The following is a 19,289-nucleotide window of genomic DNA, read 5'->3' on the forward strand; positions in this document are numbered from 1 at the left end:
ATTATCTTGTTGATATTAGGTTTGCACATAATGAGATTCCCTGAGGTTTGAAACACCTAAGTGGTTTCATTTGCAGGCTATATGGAAAACTAACTGTACAAGTTCGAGGTCGATGTCTAATGACAGGGTAAGCTCTTAATATCCTATCGGTTTGACTTGATTTAGACAAAATGTTGTTTTTTTTCAATGACTAACACCATCATATTATACATTTCATTTCACTCAGCTGTGCATTTTCAAATGGTCTCACTGCCCAAGTAAAATAGACGATCTTGGGAAAATACGATGTAGATTGGCATCTTCAGCAAAGGTGAGTATTTTGAACATGCTTATCTGTCATATTTTCCATATTTGTCTATCATTGTTGTTGTTATGACAGACAGTAATCACATGGTGTTTGCTGTCAGACTGAGTTTCTCTGATATCAAAGGTACAAATAGTATTGTCTTTGATTGTATGTTTGATTTTCACAGGGTGAAGAGTGTGGGCATCTGAAGAGGCGGCCATATAAACGTGCCAGACATCCATGCAAATTCTTGCAATGCTGGGATTTGTTGGTGTCTGCAAACCTGATTGATTGATTTTTTAAAATCATAGCCATATTTAAAACCAGCAGCAGAAAATCTGTTTGATATTGTTTTATAAATCAAATATTAATCAACGCTGTAATTGTTTATCATATATTTTCTGTAAAATTACTTATGGGTCAACCTTCTTTGGTGAAATCTAAGTATTTTCTATGTGATTGCTTATTTTCAGATATTACATTTTTCATTGAAATGTATTTTTAATTAGGTTGTTTCAGTATTTATTAATTATGTCTTATTTCTATGTTTAAAAAATAATAATAAACTTTAATTGATAATAAACACTTTAATACCGTATTTTGATTTAGCTACAACACAGAATACGGGGTGGGGGATTCATTCATTATTTTTTTCTCAAAAGACACACAAGGCCATATATTCTTTACTATACTAATAATTTATCAGACAGTTTTCAAGATTTTGTTGATACATTTATTTGCAATAGAATAGAGAATGAGAGCGGTAGCTATTTATGGAGACTAACAATCTCAGGGAATGTATCACGCGGAATAAATAATTCTCTAAAATCCGGTCTATCGGACATATTTCAGTGTTACACAAGATGTGTTCACGCTTTGAAAACTTTGAAGAATCAGAGGAATAACGTTATTTTGCCTGTCGTTTCAAATAGTCTACGAAAAAGGTCTCTACATTTGATAGAAATCATTACTTGATGTACATCATAACCTAAAACATGCCTGTGGGTAGTAAAAAGGGAAGCGTTATATTTTCAGGCTTCAGAGCATTGGGACTGTATTCGAATCACCTCTCACACGTGGTACGGTATCATAAGAAACACCGAGAATTCTACATTGTGACAGCTGTGGGAAACTGTTTCCATACGTACAATGTAAGTGATTATGTTGATAAATGTAACGATAATGCTAGCTAGTTACTTGTCACATAGCAATCATTTAAAAAATATATAATGTTAGTGTCTTTGCCATTTCCTGATGTCAAAACTAGATCAATGAAACAACATAGCTAGAGGAAGTGCCACGAATGCAATGCAAGATTTTGAGGGCAGCCTTTTCTACAATAACGTTATCTACCTTACGAAAAAAAAGATTGCAGTCAGAATGCAGTATAACTCTAGTTAGTGCAGTATGGCTGCAGTATGCAGCAAATACTGCGTTCAAAATACCACAGTAGACTGCAGTTACTGCACTTTACTGTAGTTTCAAAACTGCAATGTTTTTTTGTAAGGTTACATTTAGTTATTGGATAGCTCGCTAATTCTCATATTTTAAACGGAGTGGTTATTTTGTGGTCCTATTGGTGATCATCATTAGTTATGTAGCCATAACAGTGACTAAAAAGAGAAGTTATCATCAGTTCACCTTTTTGCACATTCCATTGTCCATTCCATTGTTTTATTTGGTAATGATATCAACCATTTGTAATGTTACAGGTCAAGAAACTTGGAATCGTTGCTGTCAGTAAGTAGGACTCATGCATATTTATGTAGTTTAATTTAAAGGTAGTCTTCGTGATATGATGGCATCATCTTACACAGTGGGATTTCCTCTCTACAGAAATCAACAACTATGAAATGCATATCTGACAAAACAGCCACTGTTTGCTCTTCCTAATGTGGGCATGTGTCAAGGGAGGGCATACATCGGGAAGATTGGATTCTGTTGATGTCTGTAAGAGTTTCCAGACTGTGTATGATGATGGCAAATCACTGAGTCTAGCTACCTTTATTAATTCACCATTGTTACAGTTTCAAACAATTTATTGCTATCAATGTTACTATTTGACTGTAGATTTATGGCAGGTATGAATTTTCCCAAGGTAATGCACTTCCAGAGGACATATCATACCTAGCAGCTGATCGGATGCTGGTCTATGTTGCAAATGGGAAAAAAGTATCAGCATTTGCCAGGAACAAAGAGGTGAAGTAGCCATTCCATCACTTATATGATTAATATATTCTATAAAATCATTTTTTTTGTTTTTTTAAGACAATGATATCTGAAACTATTTAGGCCACCTACTAGTCATGACATGAGGCTAGCTGAGGGCACACACTCGCTTTAACTTAAATGTGACATTGATTATAGTGAATTACTTCGATTATAGTAAACTGACTGTGAGATGTTGTGTCTATCCAGGTTGTTCACATGTACACTGGCCATGGAGCTGATGTTCATCTCCTGCTGCCTTTTGGGGATCACATAATTTCAGTGGACAGGGACAATGCTGTCATTGTATGGGACGTGGAGTCAGAGGGTTGGTGTTGCAAAATAATGCATAACTGTTCATTGGGATCATTTTTGAGTTTAGCTGTTCCAATGAACCTCGAGTTGAAAATGTTTTCGTAAATTGAGTGTTTTGGAATGATGATCAGTAGTTTTTCATTTTCCTGTCAAACCAGTCAATTAAATTGTTTTGTTCTCTCATGCTTGTTTGTCCCACAGAGGAGTACCTGCAAATAACATTTGACAAAGTGTCATTTGAAGTGTCTGCTGTAATGCACCCAAGCACTTACCTGAACAAGATCCTGTTTGGGAGTAGCCAAGGAGGTCTCCAGCTCTGGAATGTCAAATCCAAGTACAGTCATTCATGTATTTTGAACTAAAAAGTATTGGTTGATAATGTAATTATAATTTGGTTGTGAAATCATAAAACTGATGGAAGGACAGAACAACTAAAGATCTGTATTAATGCAACTGAAATTGTTATAGTGTGCTTTTATCAAAGTTTGGTTTTAAATTTAGGACAACTTGCCATATTCTCTGTACTCATTAAGTGCATCCCTTTTTATCTTAGCAAGCTCCTGTACACCTTCCCTGGATGGGCATCAGGAGTTACAGTGCTTCAGCAGGTTGGTTAAAATATAATTATTCTCAACATTTCTCAAAGCTGAACATTTTTAGGTTGAGGAACGGTCAAGCAAACATACGTTCAACTCCTTTCAAATACTGTATAGAAAGAAGGGACTGTGTAGCCTACATTCTGGTTTAGGAAGACATGCAGGCGGTGGCGCAAGCAGAAATCCAATGATGGCAGGGCCAGCAAAAATGTAGGTGGGCCAAAACCAAAATAAAGCATAGCCTACCCTATACCCTACTGTATTCAATCACACATAACAAACCATCTAACGTGATTTCGCATTACTGACCAAATAGTCTTGTAGGCCTACGGAAATCCGTGACTCTTGCATTGAACATGCGACTCACATAGACCTACACATAATAAACCATAGGCCTATATAACGTTAATAATCACAATAGGCAGCCATTGGTCCAACAGTGGTCACCAACTTTTTCTTGGTCTAGATCACTTTGAGTCAAAATGCAAGCAGAGTCTGCCTACAATGTATTGTGTGATATCAATTAAATGATAAATAGCCTATAGGGCATAACTATAGTGTATGGTCGGAGAAGCACAGGGCAAAGTTATCTTTTCAATGAAATAAAGTCATTAAAAATGATAGGCTATTTGCATTGACTGGAAATAAATAATGTTTCATGCATTTGCCTCTTTTCATATATAATAAGAGAGGTCAGATTTTCTCCATGTAGGCCTACTCCTTATTATAAATAATGTACAGTCCCTTATATTTGAAAACTCAAGTCTCAAGCTAGGCTATATGATAACCCTGGTAAAAGGTCAGTTGTTGTAGCCTATTGCAAGGCACATCAGAGCATATATTGAAATAACTTTTTTATTTTTATTTCACTGGATCGATGGTCATGTCTCAGCGGAGTTGGGGAGAGAGAGTGCGAGTCGAAGTGTTTCATGATTTCTAAAAGTGTTTAATAAAAACAGCATTTTAGGGCTGATCATTGTCTCTGAATGTACTGAAACTGTCTTTAAGGCACTCGAGATCAATGCAATCAGTGATTGATATAGAGGGGAACTTGAGGTCTTAATGGCAACATATTTAAATCAAATAACTTGGAAAGTGCTCCAAAATCCTCTTCTATACATGGTCTCAGCGATAGCTACTCTTTACTGCACATGGTATCAGTGCGAAGTGACAAGTGGCAGAATCTTAATTTTTTCTTCGTAAATAATCAAGCATAATTCAAATTCATTACAAGGGCCTAAATTGAAATAGATTTTATGAACAGCACAAAATGTTATGTTATGTTTTCCTACTTACAAAGCATGTAGAGGTCTGTAATTTATCATAGGTACACTTCAACTGTGAGAGACGGAATCTAAAACAAAAATCCAGAAAATCACATTGTATGATTTTTAAGTAATTAATTTGCATTTTATTGCATGACATAAGTATTTGATCACCTGCCAACCAGTAAGAATTCCGGCTCTCACAGACCTGTTAGTTTTTCTTTAAGAAGCCCTCCTGTTCTCCACTCATTACCTGTATTAACTGCACCTGTTTGAACTCGTTATCTGTATAAAAGACACCTGTCCACACACTCAATCAAACAGACTCCAACCTCTCCACAATGGCCAAGACCAGAGAGCTGTGTAAGGACATCAGGGATAAAATTGTAGACCTGCACAAGGCTGGGATGGGCTACAGGACAATAGGCAAGCAGCTTGGTGAGAAGGCAACAACTGTTGGCGCAATTATTAGAAAATGGAAGAAGTTCAAGATGACGGTCAATCACCCTCAGTCTGGGGCTCCATGCAAGATCTCACCTCGTGGGGCATCAATGATCATGAGAAAGGTGAGGGATCAGCCCAGAACTACACGGCAGGACCTGGTCAATGACCTGAAGAGAGCTGGGACCACAGTCTCAAAGAAAACCATTAGTAACACACTACGCCGTCATGGATTAAAATCCTGCAGCGCACGCAAGGTCCCCCTGCTCAAGCCAGCGCATGTCCAGGCCCGTCTGAAGTTTGCCAATGACCATCTGGATGATCCAGAGGAGGAATGGGAGAAGGTCATGTGGTCTGATGAGACAAAAATATAGCTTTTTGGTCTAAACTCCACTCGCCGTGTTTGGAGGAAGAAGAAGGATGAGTATAACCCCAAGAACACCATCCCAACCATGAAGCATGGAGGTGGAAACATCATTCTTTGGGGATGCTTTTCTGCAAAGGGGACAGGACGACTGCACCGTATTGAGGGGAGGATGGATGAGGCCATGTATCGCGAGATCTTCCAGCATGACAACGACCTGAAACACACAGCCAGGGCAACTAAGGAGTGGCTCCGTAAGAAGCATCTCAAGGTCCTGGAGTGGCCTAGCCAGTCTCCAGACCTGAACCCAATAGAAAATCTTTGGAGGGAGCTGAAAGTCCGTATTGCCCAGCTACAGCCCCGAAACCTGAAGGATCTGGAGAAGGTCTGTATAGAGGAGTGGGCCAAAATCCCTGCTACAGTGTGTGCAAACCTGGTCAAGACCTACAGGAAACGTATGATCTCTGTAATTGCAAATAAAGGTTTCTGTACCAAATATTAAGTTCTGCTTTTCTGATGTATCAAATACTTATGTCATGCAATAAAATGCAAATTAATTACTTAAAAATCATACAATGTGATTTTCTGGATTTTTGTTTTAGATTCCGTCTCTCACAGTTGAAGTGTACCTATGATAAAAATTACAGACATGTACATGCTTTATAAGTAGGAAAACCTGCAAAATCGGCAGTGTATCAAATACTTGTTCTCCCCACTGTATATCCCTTTTGTTTTCCACCCCCTCCCTGCTGCTTGCTATGATGGTGTATGCCTGTTTAGGCCAGTGCTTGACTTGGACTGAAATAGGTCCCGGTACTCATTTTGGGTGCCAGTACCGTTTATATTTAGGTGCAGGAACTCCTCAATACTTTTGAGATAATATTCTATAAGAGGTGCAGGAACTCAAGCAGAAGAAAATTTGAGGTGCTGATACTCAGTTCTGGTGAGCTCCTGTCCAAGTTAAGTACTGTGGTTAGGTTAAAAGACAAATAATGTCCTGTTTGGAACGTGTAGCTCAGTTGGTAGAGCATGGCGTTTGCAACGCCAGGGTTGTGGGTTCGATTCCCACGGGGGGCCAGTATGAAAAATGTATGCACTCACTAACTGTAAGTCGCTCTGGATAAGAGCGTCTGCTAAATGTCTAAAATGTAAAGTAGAGCATTTTGCTCAATCTGATTGGGTGGGCCTGGCTCCCCAGTGGGTGGGCCTGCGCACATCCATGCCTAAGACCTTGCATACAGGTAACTGCCAAAATAAAGAAAACACCAACGGCCACCACAAGCCAGAACAGCTTCAATGCACCTTGGCATAGATTCTACAAGGGTCTGGAACTCTATTGCAGGGATGGAACACCATTGTTCCGCGGGTGGTTTTATTTGGCCTCCCAAGTATTTTTTTCATTGTTGGACATGAAAGACTAAAATCAGCTCCAAGTGATTTTAATTTGATAACTCTGTTCCCAAGTATTCCCACACATAATATAAATAAATGATCGCATGCAAAGGTAAGCAAGGTTTGAAATGATTGTGTTAGTCAAATATTATATTGGTTTGGGCTTCTTGCGGTCAATTTGCAATCTTAAAATGATTTGTAATTATGTTCCGGCCCCCCGACCATCCGCTCAAGAAAAGATTGGCCCGCAGCTGAATCTACAGTTACATTTTAGTGGTATACACTATGTATGGGATCTACTGTGTAGAAAAGTTGGCTACTGTGAAATCAGAAATTCAATGCGTTTCCTGTCAAGCTTATCTCTCTCTCGCGCCTTTCTTCTAAACCGCCCCTTCAGACCCCAGCTGTGGACGCTGTGGGTGTAGGCCTATCATCAGGTCAGATCATCATCCACAACATCAAGTTTGATGAGTCACTGATGAAGTTCCAGCAAGACTGGGGCCCAGTCACTTCCCTCTCCTTCAGAACAGGTGAAGTCCCCAATTGAACATGGTGTTGTCTTTATGATTCTAATGATGAACACAACATTGTGTGGCCTCAATTTGTGTCTGATGTGTCACTACTTTGCGTCAATATAATAAGTAAAATCGTGCTTGAGATTATTTTAAAAAATGTTTACTTACCTCTTAACACTTTGATGTGATTGTCTTCTAGATGGCCATCCAGTAATGGCGGCTGGTAGTCCTGTTGGACATATTGGGCTGTGGGATCTGGAGGAGAAGAAGCTTGTTTGTCAGATGAGAGATGCGCACAACACAGCTATCGCTGGATTAACATTCCTCCATGGCGAGCCTCTTCTCATCACCAATGGGGCTGATAACGGCATTCGGGTTAGTGTTACTTAAATTGTGTCATTCACTAGAGGGCATCACTGTAAAATTGTTGTAAACAATTCTCTTTTTTTTTAAACTACACATCTTAAAGAAGGAGTGTCAAACATACTGCCAATTTTTTTGTTTGTTGAAATTATTGTGTCTACATTAATTTCTTGACTGTGTCCAGCTTGCTAATAATCACCGAAATTAAAGCTTGACAGTCGGGGAGCATAGTAAATTCCCCAAACTATGGTTTAAAGACAGAATGCGCCCCCCCCCCCAGACCTCATTGAAGACCGAGTGTGGCCCTCGGGACCTCATTGAAGACCGAGTGTGGCCCTCGGGACCTCATTGAAGACCGAGTGTAGCCGCCGTGGCAAAATGAGTTTGACACCCCTGTCTTAAAGCTTGTATTAGCAAATCTCAAGTTGCAAATTCAGCACTGCTACCACAATCTCGTACCAACATACCACAGGGCTATGAAGAATTAATATATTTGATTTGGTATTCAACCATAGAGTTTTGAATGATCAGTCATATTCCTTAGGTGTGGATCTTTGACACGGCGGGCGGAGGAGGCCGTCTACTCAGGAGTCGTCTGGGACACAGCGCCCCGCCCACTAAGATCCAGCACCACGGCCTGAACGGACATCACATTCTCAGTGCTGGTATGTGTGACTTACATTTTACATTTTAGTCATTTAGCAGACGCTCTTATCCAGAGCGACTTACAGTTAGTGAGTGCATACATTTTTTTTCAAACTGGCCTACCGTTGGAATCGAACCCACAACCCTGGCGTTGCAAACACCATGCTCTACCAACTGAGCTACATCCCTGCCCAAGTTAAGACTTGCTGTATCAGGCAGTTAGTTGTATAAGGCATCTATGAGTTTTTAATTAAATAAAATACATATTTCTCTCTAATCCACTGTACTCTTTCTTTTTCTAAGGTCAAGATGGTACTCTGCAGTCGTTCTCCACTGTTCATGAGAGATTCAACAGGAGTTTAGGACATGGTATGACTTATTTTCTCTGTTGTAGGAAAAATTGCTGTTATGGACAATGAGATGTCAATTTGAGTGCTGTTTACCTGCATAAATCCTTGTTTGCTGTATTCTTCATGAAAATATACCAATTGGTAAGTAGGTTCCATCAACAAGAAGAAATCCAAAAAGAAAAGCTTGAGGTATGACGAACTAAAGCTTCCTGCCATCACCACTTTTGCCTCAGGTATGCTTAGCAAAAAATAAGAAACGTCTCTACTTTTTAAATACTGTGTTAACTGTCATGAGGTAAAAAGACTCAAAACAAGTCTGTATTTCTGTAGAACCTTTATCATTGAATGTGATTTGTTAAAACTTTAATGTTTTGTCTGATTCTGTGTGATGTAGAGAGTGCCCGTCAGAGTGATTGGGACAGTATAGTGGCGTGTCACCGAGGGTATCTCATGACGACCACCTGGAACTATCAGAAGGGCAGCATGGGAGCACACAAGCTGGAGCCCGAACGCTTCAACAAGAACCGCGCTCTCAACGTCCATGCTACGGTAGCTAAATATGTTACTGGTCATGTAAAATGTTTTTTTTGTGTGTAAAATTAACCTAAATGATTTGATTAGGTTCGATCAATAAGAAATCTACCTTTTAATAGTTTATTACACAACGTTTATTACACATTTGAAACAAACATAATATATGCGCTATTTATGTTGTTAAAATTTGTATTTTCTCCTCTCAGGCAGTAGATATCACATCATGTGGTAACTTTGTAGTGGTAGGACTCTCATCTGGACATATTGACGTTTACAACATGCAGTCTGGCATGCATAGAGGTCAATATGGAGAGGACAAAGGTAAGTAACCCCATACAGACAATTACCAATGTATATTTAGCTCATGCTTTCTGTGAAAGATTCAGCTTTGTCTCATTTCTGACTCTGTAGCTCATAGGGGGGCGGTGCGCGGCGTGTCGGTGGATGGACTCAACCAGCTGACCGTGAGTGCCGGAGCTGACAAACTGGTCAAGATCTGGAAGTTCAAATCTAGGAAGTTGGTCCACTCCATTGACCTGGGCACCTCACCTGCCACCACACACCTGCACAGGGACAGGTACGGGACAGATAACACCACAGGGAAGAATAGCACTTATACGACTGCACGTCTTCCAACTGATTTAGTTTTCACATGGTTATAACATAGCAGTAGAAAAGTGTCTGATTGCAGTCTTTTCTGACCCTGGTAAAGTGGTATGTTGGCCATAGCGCTGGACGACTTCACGCTCAATGTTCTGGACATGGAGACCAAGAGGATTGTCCGCAAGTTCTCTGGCCATCGTGGACAGGTCAATGATATGGTGAGTCATTATCTCTCTTGCTCTCACTTTCTCAGTTCTTCACCTATCTCTCTCGATTGATCTCGCTCTCTCTTTCCCTCAAATATATTTTTGAGTACTGATGATTTTTCTTGTCTGACGTTTCCCCTCAGGCTTTCAGTCCAGACGGTCGCTGGTTGATAACGGCAGCCATGGACTGTACCATCAGGACATGGGACCTCCCCTCCGGCTGGTAAGACCAACCCTGCCGCTTCTGGAGCAGATTATCAGGTCCCCCAAAAGTGGCTAGGGGGTACGGGCCAGAGTTTGTTTCTGGACCATACTTTACTGATATATCTTCTTGTCCGTGGCTAAGGTCATACATGCAAATGACATTCGCACACTTGTGAGGTCACCAGCAGTCACAGACAAGCCCTGTCTTTTCATTTAATCTAACCACAACCTGAAATCGTTGAGATGACCATCTTTGTTTAACTTTATCATAAATTGAGTTTATCAGTGAATCTCCTTCAAGTGCTCTCCAGGGGAATTTCCATCTCCGCCTTCAGTAATTGACTTGATTTATTCTCTTTTTTTTTTCTGTCACTCTTAACATTCGTTCTTTCTTAGCCTGGTGGACTGCTTCTTGGTAGACTCTGCTGCAGTCAGTCTGACCATGTCACCCACAGGGGACTTTCTGGCCTCCTCCCATGTCGACAACTTGGGGATATACTTATGGTAAGAGTCCCCACCACATCAAAGAAAGACTGTCATTATTACGTAACCTAACCTTCTGATTAAACGTTCACTCTTACAGGCAACCAAGTATTAGATGATAAAGGAACAATCTTGATTAGCTTAGTCTTTGAACTAATGTGACTCAACAAATTAGTAGTCATATGGTCAATTTTGTTGGAATACATGCTGTACTGCAGTAGGAACAGTTATTTATGAAGGATTTTTGTTATTTCCTTGTATTCAAGTAGTTTGCTGTGACAACGTGTTTCATGTACAGTGTGGAGAACAAGTATTTGATACACTGCCAATTTTGCAGGTTTTCCTACTTACAAAGCATGTAGTGGTCTGTAATTTTTATCATAGGTACACTTCAACTGTGAGAGACGGAATCTAAAACAAAAATCCAGAAAATCACATTGTATGATTTTTAAGTAATTAATTTGCATTTTATTGCATGACATAAGTATTTGATACATCAGAAAAGCAGAACTTAATATTTGATACAGAGATCATACGTTTCCTGTAGGTCTTGACCAGGTTTGCACACACTGCAGCAGGGATTTTGGCCCACTCCTCCATACAGACCTTCTCCAGATCCTTCAGGTTTCGGGGCTGTCGCTGGGCAATGCAGACTTTCAGCTCCCTCCAAAGATTTTCTATTGGGTTCAGGTCTGGAGACTGGCTAGGCCACTCCAGGACCTTGAGATGCCTCTTACGGAGCCACTCCTTAGTTGCCTGGCTGTGTGTTTCGGGTCGTTGTCATGCTGGAAGACCCAGCCACGACCCATCTTCAATGCTCTTACTGAGGGAAGGAGGTTGTTGGCCAAGATCTCGCGATACATGGCCCCATCCATCCTCCCCTCAATACAGTGCAGTCGTCCTGTCCCCTTTGCAGAAAAGCATCCCCAAAGAATGATGTTTCCACCTCCATGCTTCACGGTTGGGATGGTGTTCTTGGGGTTGTACTCATCCTTCTTCTTCCTCCAAACACGGCGAGTGGAGTTTAGACCAAAAAGCTATATTTTTGTCTCATCAGACCACATGACCTTCTCCCATTCCTCCTCTGGATCATCTAGGTGGTCATTGGCAAATTTCAGACGGGCCTGGACATGCGCTAGTTTAAACAGGGGGACCTTGCGTGTGCTGCAGGATTTTAATCCATGACGGCGTAGTGTGTTACTAATGGTTTTCTTTGAGACTGTGGTCCCAGCTCTCTTCAGGTCATTGACCAGGTCCTGCCGTGTAGTTCTGGGCTGATCCCTCACCTTCCTCATGATCATTGATGCCCCACGAGGTGAGATCTTGCATGGAGCCCCAGACCAAGGGTGATTGACCGTCATCTTGAACTTCTTCCATTTTCTAATAATTGCGCCAACAGTTGTTGCCTTCTCACCAAGCTGCTTGCCTATTGTCCTGTAGCCCATCCCAGCCTTGTGCAGGTCTACAATTTTATCCCTGATGTCCTTACACAGCTCTCTGGTCTTGGACATTGTGGAGAGGTTGGAGTCTGTTTGATTGAGTGTGTGGACAGGTGTCTTTTATACAGGTAACGAGTTCAAACAGGTGCAGTTAATACAGGTAATGAGTGGAGAACAGGAGGGCTTCTTAAAGAAAAACTAACAGGTCTGTGAGAGCCGGAATTCTTACTGGTTGGTAGGTGATCAAATACTTATGTCATGCAATAAAATGCAAATTAATTACTTTAAAATCATGCAGTGTGATTTTCTGGATTTTTGTTTTAGATTCCGTCTCTCACAGTTGAAGTGTACCTATGATAAAAATTACAGACCTCTACATGCTTTGTAAGTAGGAAAACCTGCAAAATCGGCAGTGTATCAAATACTTGTTTTCCCCACTGTATATTGAGTAGTAGTATCACATCCAGTATAATAGTATTCAGGATACTAACTAGTAGTATTCAGTAATAATAATAATGTATGCCATTTAGCAGATGCTTTTACCCAAAGCGACTTAGTCATGTGTGCATACATTTTACGTACGGGAGGTCCCGGTAATTTAACCCACTATCCTGGCTTTGCAAACGCCATGCTCTACCAACTGAGCTACCGAGGACAACAGCATAGTAGTATTCAGTATTAGTATTTCAATCGAGTACAGGCTTAACTGAATGAACAACAAAGACCGAATGCAATATGACATTTTATTAAATAGTTTGGGGAATGGTTTTTGTCTCCGAGGGAAGATCCTCGGAGCTAGTTGATGTGATGGCAGGTAGCCCTATTCGGGGCTGCTGGCATTGAAACCTTCCCCACTGGGGGAAAGGAGTTCCAATGATGGCCCTTAAGGTTGTTATAGCTAGTGGTGGTGGGGAGGTGGATAGGCTGTAAGGTCAATAGGTGAATGACATTCCACACATGGCTAACAGGAAAAAGGAGAAGAAACAAGATGCTAAGCTGATAATGATATGTTTGTATTCATTCCCACTATGCCCCTAGAATAGGAAACAAAGTGAATGATGTTTACTGGATGAAGTTAAATGAGCATTCAGACCAGCCTTCCTGATTGAACTTTCGTACAACTACATTAGTATTATTCTTGATTGAGCATCCCATGTTGAGTGAATTCCATATTGTTGTGTGTTTCCAGGTCCAACAACACGCTGTGCAGCATGGTGTCGCTGCGCCCCCTGACTGCAGACTACGAGCCCACCATGATCATGCTGCCAGGAACCTGTCCCAGCCAAGGTACCTACTGAACACCCAGTGTGCCCATGTAGCACTTACTCTGTACCGAGCACAGGGGGGTAGCAAATCCCCCACACCATCTGGACTGGCACATGTAACAGTGGTATCAGCCAATTATTCAAGCATTGTTAATTAATGGTATTTAATATGGAGGGAGTAAATCCGTCCTTGATTGGATAGGTAACAGTGACGGTCCTTTGAATATTGACTAGATATTTATGAGAAAAACAATACTGTGCCATAATGTGTGTGCCAGAGTACTGGACATTCAAACACAATGCTTGAAATAACCTTTCAGGAACTTAAGCAATATTATATGGTAGTTGATGGTATCAGTTGCTAAAGAAACATTTGTTTTTTTCTGCAGATGAAGAGGGAGAGGGAGATGCTGAACTCAACACTGAGATGATAGAGTATGAGTCTCCTGAGCAACTGGACGAGAAGCTAGTCACCCTCTCTCTGCTGCCCGACTCTCGCTGGAAGAACCTGCTGCACCTCGATATCATCAAGGTGAGCATGTCACACGGTAGTTGTCTGTGGAGAAAAACGGGTCGCCGACAGGGTCTCAAGCCCAGTTTGTCTGTGCGACTCAAGACAAGTCTCCTTACACATGCAGTGACTGACAACACATGTAGCAATTGTTCTGTAATATCGTTGTCATCTCTTCATAATACAGACCTTCACAGTGCTCATATATTTTGTTTTTGTTATGTCGGACTGAAATGAGATTGGTGTTTTCCCCTTTCACATAGAAACGGAACAAACCCAAGGAGCCCCCCAAGGTTCCGAAGGCTGCCCCATTCTTTATGCCCACCATCCCAGGACTAATACCCCAGTTCGCCCCCTCTGAAGGCTCCAACCAGGAGGAACAGGTGAGAGAAGTTAAATACTTATTCAAGTTCTGATAATAAACAGAACTCTATGAATGACCCTGAAACCACAACACTGTAAAATTATTTTTTTATTTTATTTTATTTCTTGTAAGTTAAAGCTGGAATCCTTAATGTTGAAACTGCCATGTCCGTTTGCGATATTACAACAACGAAGTTAGTGCAAACAACGAACACTGTTTTTTTTCCTTTGACATGGGCGCTAGAACTCAGCTACTCGACCCCGACGGGCCCCGACATTATACATCGGGTTAGGGCCAGGTAGGGTCTGTTTTTCATCAATAACTAGGGTATGGGCAGGGCTCAGGTATCACTAAATTGATCACTAACATTTTGAAGCTGAGCCATTTGCTCGCGATCTGCTGCACAGTACAGTCATATCTAACTAAGATCATAACGTGGTGTCAGAAGTGCTTCAGCCTCGTCAAAAATAAGACAGGAGAGATTATTTCACAGAAAATAATAATGTTCCTTGAGTTTGTCAGAGTTTAGAGTGACAAAGTAGCTAACAGCCTACTGCTCTCTGTCTCATCATTGAACAGAGCAGCCCAAGCTGAGATGTTGCTATAGATACTCAGATATAGAACCGCCATGAGCAGAGCGCATGCAGAGCGAGCAGCGCTCAGGAGCGACTGACAGACAGAGAGGAGCAGCTAATGGATTTACTAACAGAGGAAGTTATTTTGGCAGAAGCGATCAGGCCTGGGTAGGGTAGGGCCTGAACGTCGCTGTCATGGGTAGGGCTCGGCCTTGAAATTCATGCCCGTGCAGGGCTCTAGGCGACCCTCCCCACCTCTGCTTTGTCAACAAAACAATAACAACGGCCGTGGGGTGGACAGTGGCACTTTTTCCCCCTACTACGGATTTCATCTTTAAAAAGGGTTGTTTGCTTTTCATATTATCCCCACTCCCATAGTAACTGTTATTTGGGTTAAACAATGCTTCTTTTGTTTACTTTTTCACAGTCAAAGATTGTGAATTTTGGAGTCCTGGCACAGAAGTCCCATTTCTACCAACTGCTAGAATCTGCTATGCTCAGCAACAAATGTAAGTCTGAATCTCACTTAGCTAGCAATTACTCACAGCACCTCTGGCAAGCATAGCAATTCCTATAACCCCAAATCAATTCTGAGGCCATAAAAACTCAAGAATGTATTTTAGAATCACAATACTTGGGCCTACTGCTATGAAGTCAAGTCATTAGCATGTGCACTAACTAAATGATTATTTGGCACACCTTTACATTTCTAATGTCATGTACCTCAGACCAATACAATGAATAACCCATCCTTATCATTGTTTCCTCCAGATGATGGCCCTGTGGGGATGCTGAAAGAGATGGGTCCGTCTGGTATTGATGCTGAGCTCCGAGGCCTGGCCCCTGATATGGGTGGAGATGTCTCTGTCTTACAAGGCTTCCTGAAGATGGTGGCCAGCATGCTGGACTCCAAGAGAGACTTTGATCTGGCACAGGCCTACCTGGCTCTCTTCTTAAAGGTAACCACATAAATATTCAAGTTAATAAGCTGCTATTATACCAGGGGTCGCGTTAGTTCACAAATCTGTATTTTCAAAATGCAGACATAAAACAAATCTGTGTTTTTAAACCATTTCACCTGAGTTTTATATTGAAAGTCAAGTGGTTTTTTTTGTTGCTTCAAAGAGAGGTGATCAAGGGCCTGCAACTATAGTTTTCCATCACAGAAAATAGTGCGACACATTCAGTGGAAAATAGCTTCATTTTCATCAGATGACAACAGAAGTGCAATGCTATTTGGCTAGCAGCCACACAAGTAAATGAAAGGTATTTTTTGCATATTTCTAATATTTATCACAGAAAGAATGTAGCCAGCTACATTTCCTAATGTTTTGCTTGAAGTTAATCTTGCATTTTACCTTAGAAAAGTAAGCTGGCTACACCAAGAAAAGTACCAGAGAAAAGTAAGCTGGCTACACCAAGAAAAGTACCAGAGAAAAGTAGCTACACATCAGTTAGAACGCTGTCTGCTGATAGAATGCCCGTTGGTGAATTCTCATCCGAGTTTAGAAGTGCAACTGAAGAACAAAATTAGTCTGATGCAGAGCAGAAATTACAATAAGAAGCATTTTAGATCTGGTTTACGAAAAACAGTAAGATATTTATTTGCGTGAAAAATACAGAATTCTGTGTTAACGCAACCGCTCTATACCTGTGAAATAACACTGTTTCTATTGATTTAATCTACATTTTAATGATTTTGAGTTTTTATTGTTACATTCTAGTCCAACAATGTTATTACTACAGTAATTATATTGTTGTTAATGTTAGATGTAATCAACTCGGATGCCACTAGATGAACGGGAAAGTTGTTTTCTGTTGCATTGACTGTCATCCACTTACAGCTGCAGCCAGTAGATGGCATCAGAACACAAGAAAAAAACTGAAATGTAAAAATACTGTGATACACAATGCCCTATTCAATCAAAACCAATACCCAGATTTCCTGTAGAAGTCAAATAAAAATGTAGCAAGAAAACATGTTTGACTTGATATGCAGTTCTATTGTTTCACTCTTAAAATACGATCTATTTTGTTGAGTACCTGAATTCAATTAGCATCTTTACAGAACATGAATAATTATGTTTTTGTCTTCACAGCATCACAGGCACGTTCTGAGGGCAAATAACAAGTGTGTATTCATGTATGGCTAGACTTACTTCCATCACTAACCCTGGTTCCTCTCTCTCTAGCTGCATCTCAGACTGATCTCCCAGGAACCAGGGCTGATGGAGGAGGCATCTAGAGTATCAGAGAAACTGGAGGAGACGTGGACATCCATGCAGACACTTTTCAATCAGAGCCTGTGTTTGCTGTCATACACCAAGAGTGCACTGCTTTGAAGTGTACCTCTCCCTTACTTTTATTTTTGTTTTCTTAATGTTGTTTTTCACCATAAAAGTTGTGTAAATCTCTATACAGTATTCTAGACGCAAGTATCACGGTTAATGCCAGACAAATTGGTCACATTTTATATGAAGTGCTCTCATGCTTTTGTAATGGTCTAACAAAATATGAAGTTCAATGAAACCATGATTGATCAAAACCTGATGTAAACCTTTAAAATAAACATCATGATTGTTATCATTGTATTTCTCCAGATTATGTTTTAACTTTATGTTCTTACCCTAATACAATTAGATTTTCCTTTGTTCAGCATTAGTTTGCTTGCTTTGTTCCCTGCTGTCTCAATAGTGTACAGCATAGTAATAAGGATTATACAGAGGACAAAATAGTGCTGTACTCCGTAGACAAATCCGATACATTGATATATTTTCATCGTGTTCAGTGCTGTTGGGGATTATAGTTTTTGTCTCATGACGGAGCAGGTAGTGGAGCAGATGGTGTCTCTGTATGCCTCTCTCTGTAACTAGGTTCTGTTGGAGTCCTAGAGGATGACCAGCCACACAGGGTGCATGGGTTTGGGCTTGGGACAGGGGTTTTAGTCAAGCCTGTCATTTTTATGGTAATATAAAGCAATAGAGTAACAATTTAAAAATATATATATACATCTTACTGCATCTTTGACAAATGCAAGTGTTATCATTGAATGATAAGCATGTTAGTTACTGGGCATCAATTGCATTTCTGTGATTTGTCAGTGTTTTAATTATTAAAAAAGACTAATTATATTATTTCCTGTTTATTGTAGGGCAGTATTTTTGAATGATGTGCTCCACAACATACAAATGTTTGCGGGAATAATAAGGCTACAGCGTAATTACATAGTTCAAATGGTAGGCCCGGAGCCATATACAGTATATATACAGTACCAGTCAAAAGTTTGGACACACCTACTCATTCCAGGGTTTTTCTTTATTTGTACTGTTTTCTACATTGTAGAATAATTCTCTCAACCAGCTTCATGAGGTAGTCACCTGGAATGCATTTCAATTAACAGGTGTGCCTTGTTAAAAGTTAATTTGTGGAATTTCTTTCCTTAATGCATTTGAGCCAATCCGTTGTGTTGTGACACGGTAGGGTTGGTCTACGGAAGATGGCCCTGTTTGGTAAAATACCAATTCCATATTATGGCAAGAACAGCTCAAATAAGCAAAGAGAAACGACAGTCCATCATTACTTTAAGACATAAAGGTCAGTCAATCCGAAACATTTCAAGAACTTTGAAAGTTTCTTCAAGTGCGGTCGCAAAGACCATCAAGCGCTATGATGAAACTGGCTCTCATGAGGACCGGCACAGGAAAGGAAGACCCAGAGTTACCTCTGCTGCAGAGGATAAGTTCATTAGAGTTACCAGCCTCAGACTGCAGCCCAAATAAATGCTTCACAGAATTCAAGTAACAGACACATCTCAACATCAACTGTTCAGAGGAGACCGCGTGGATTAGGCCTTCATGGTCGAATTGCTGCAAAGAAACCACTACTAAAGGACACCAATAAGAAGAAGAGACTTGCTTGGGCCAAGAAACACGAGCAATGGACATTAGACTGGTGGAAATCTGTCCTTTGGTCTGATGAGTCCAAATGTGAGATTTTTGGTTCCAACCGCTGTGTCTTTGTGAGACGCAGAGTAGGTGAACGGATGATCTCCGCATGTGTGGTTCCCACCATGAAGAATGGAGGAGGAGGTGTGACGACACTGTCTGTGATTTATTTAGAATTCAAGGCACACTTAACCAGCATGGTTACCACAGCATTCTGCAGCGATAGCCATCCCATCTGGTTTGCGCTTAGTGGAACTAGCATTTGTTTGACCAAGAAGGAGAGTGATGGAGTGCTGCATCAGATCACCTGGCCTCCACAATCACCCGACCTCAACCCAATTGAGATGGTTTAGGATGAGTTGGACCGCAGAGTGAAGGAAAAGTGCTCAGCATATGTGGAAACTCCTTCAAGACTGTTGGA

The 19,289-nt window shown here is 40.8% G+C and overlaps 1 protein-coding gene across 1 annotated transcript; it reads left to right on the forward strand.

The window, feature by feature from the left end:
• Positions 1-1,138: 1,138 nt before the first annotated feature.
• Positions 1,139-17,507, forward strand: LOC121582805 (WD repeat-containing protein 36-like). Its single transcript, XM_041898912.1, has 23 exons — positions 1,139-1,437; positions 1,999-2,026; positions 2,385-2,485; positions 2,705-2,822; positions 3,011-3,143; positions 3,363-3,417; positions 7,265-7,397; positions 7,582-7,757; positions 8,290-8,410; positions 8,694-8,759; positions 8,890-8,973; positions 9,135-9,289; positions 9,481-9,595; positions 9,686-9,851; positions 9,987-10,095; positions 10,227-10,306; positions 10,684-10,791; positions 13,399-13,496; positions 13,864-14,006; positions 14,249-14,368; positions 15,352-15,433; positions 15,696-15,883; positions 17,117-17,507. Exons 1-23 carry the CDS (start codon positions 1,282-1,284, stop codon positions 17,264-17,266), a joined length of 2,685 nt encoding a protein of 894 aa, XP_041754846.1. The 5' UTR covers positions 1,139-1,281; the 3' UTR covers positions 17,267-17,507.
• The last annotated feature ends 1,782 nt before the right edge of the window (positions 17,508-19,289 follow it).

The sequence above is a fragment of the Coregonus clupeaformis genome, chromosome 15 (genome assembly GCF_020615455.1).
Source record: "Coregonus clupeaformis isolate EN_2021a chromosome 15, ASM2061545v1, whole genome shotgun sequence".
NCBI lineage: Eukaryota > Metazoa > Chordata > Actinopteri > Salmoniformes > Salmonidae > Coregonus > Coregonus clupeaformis.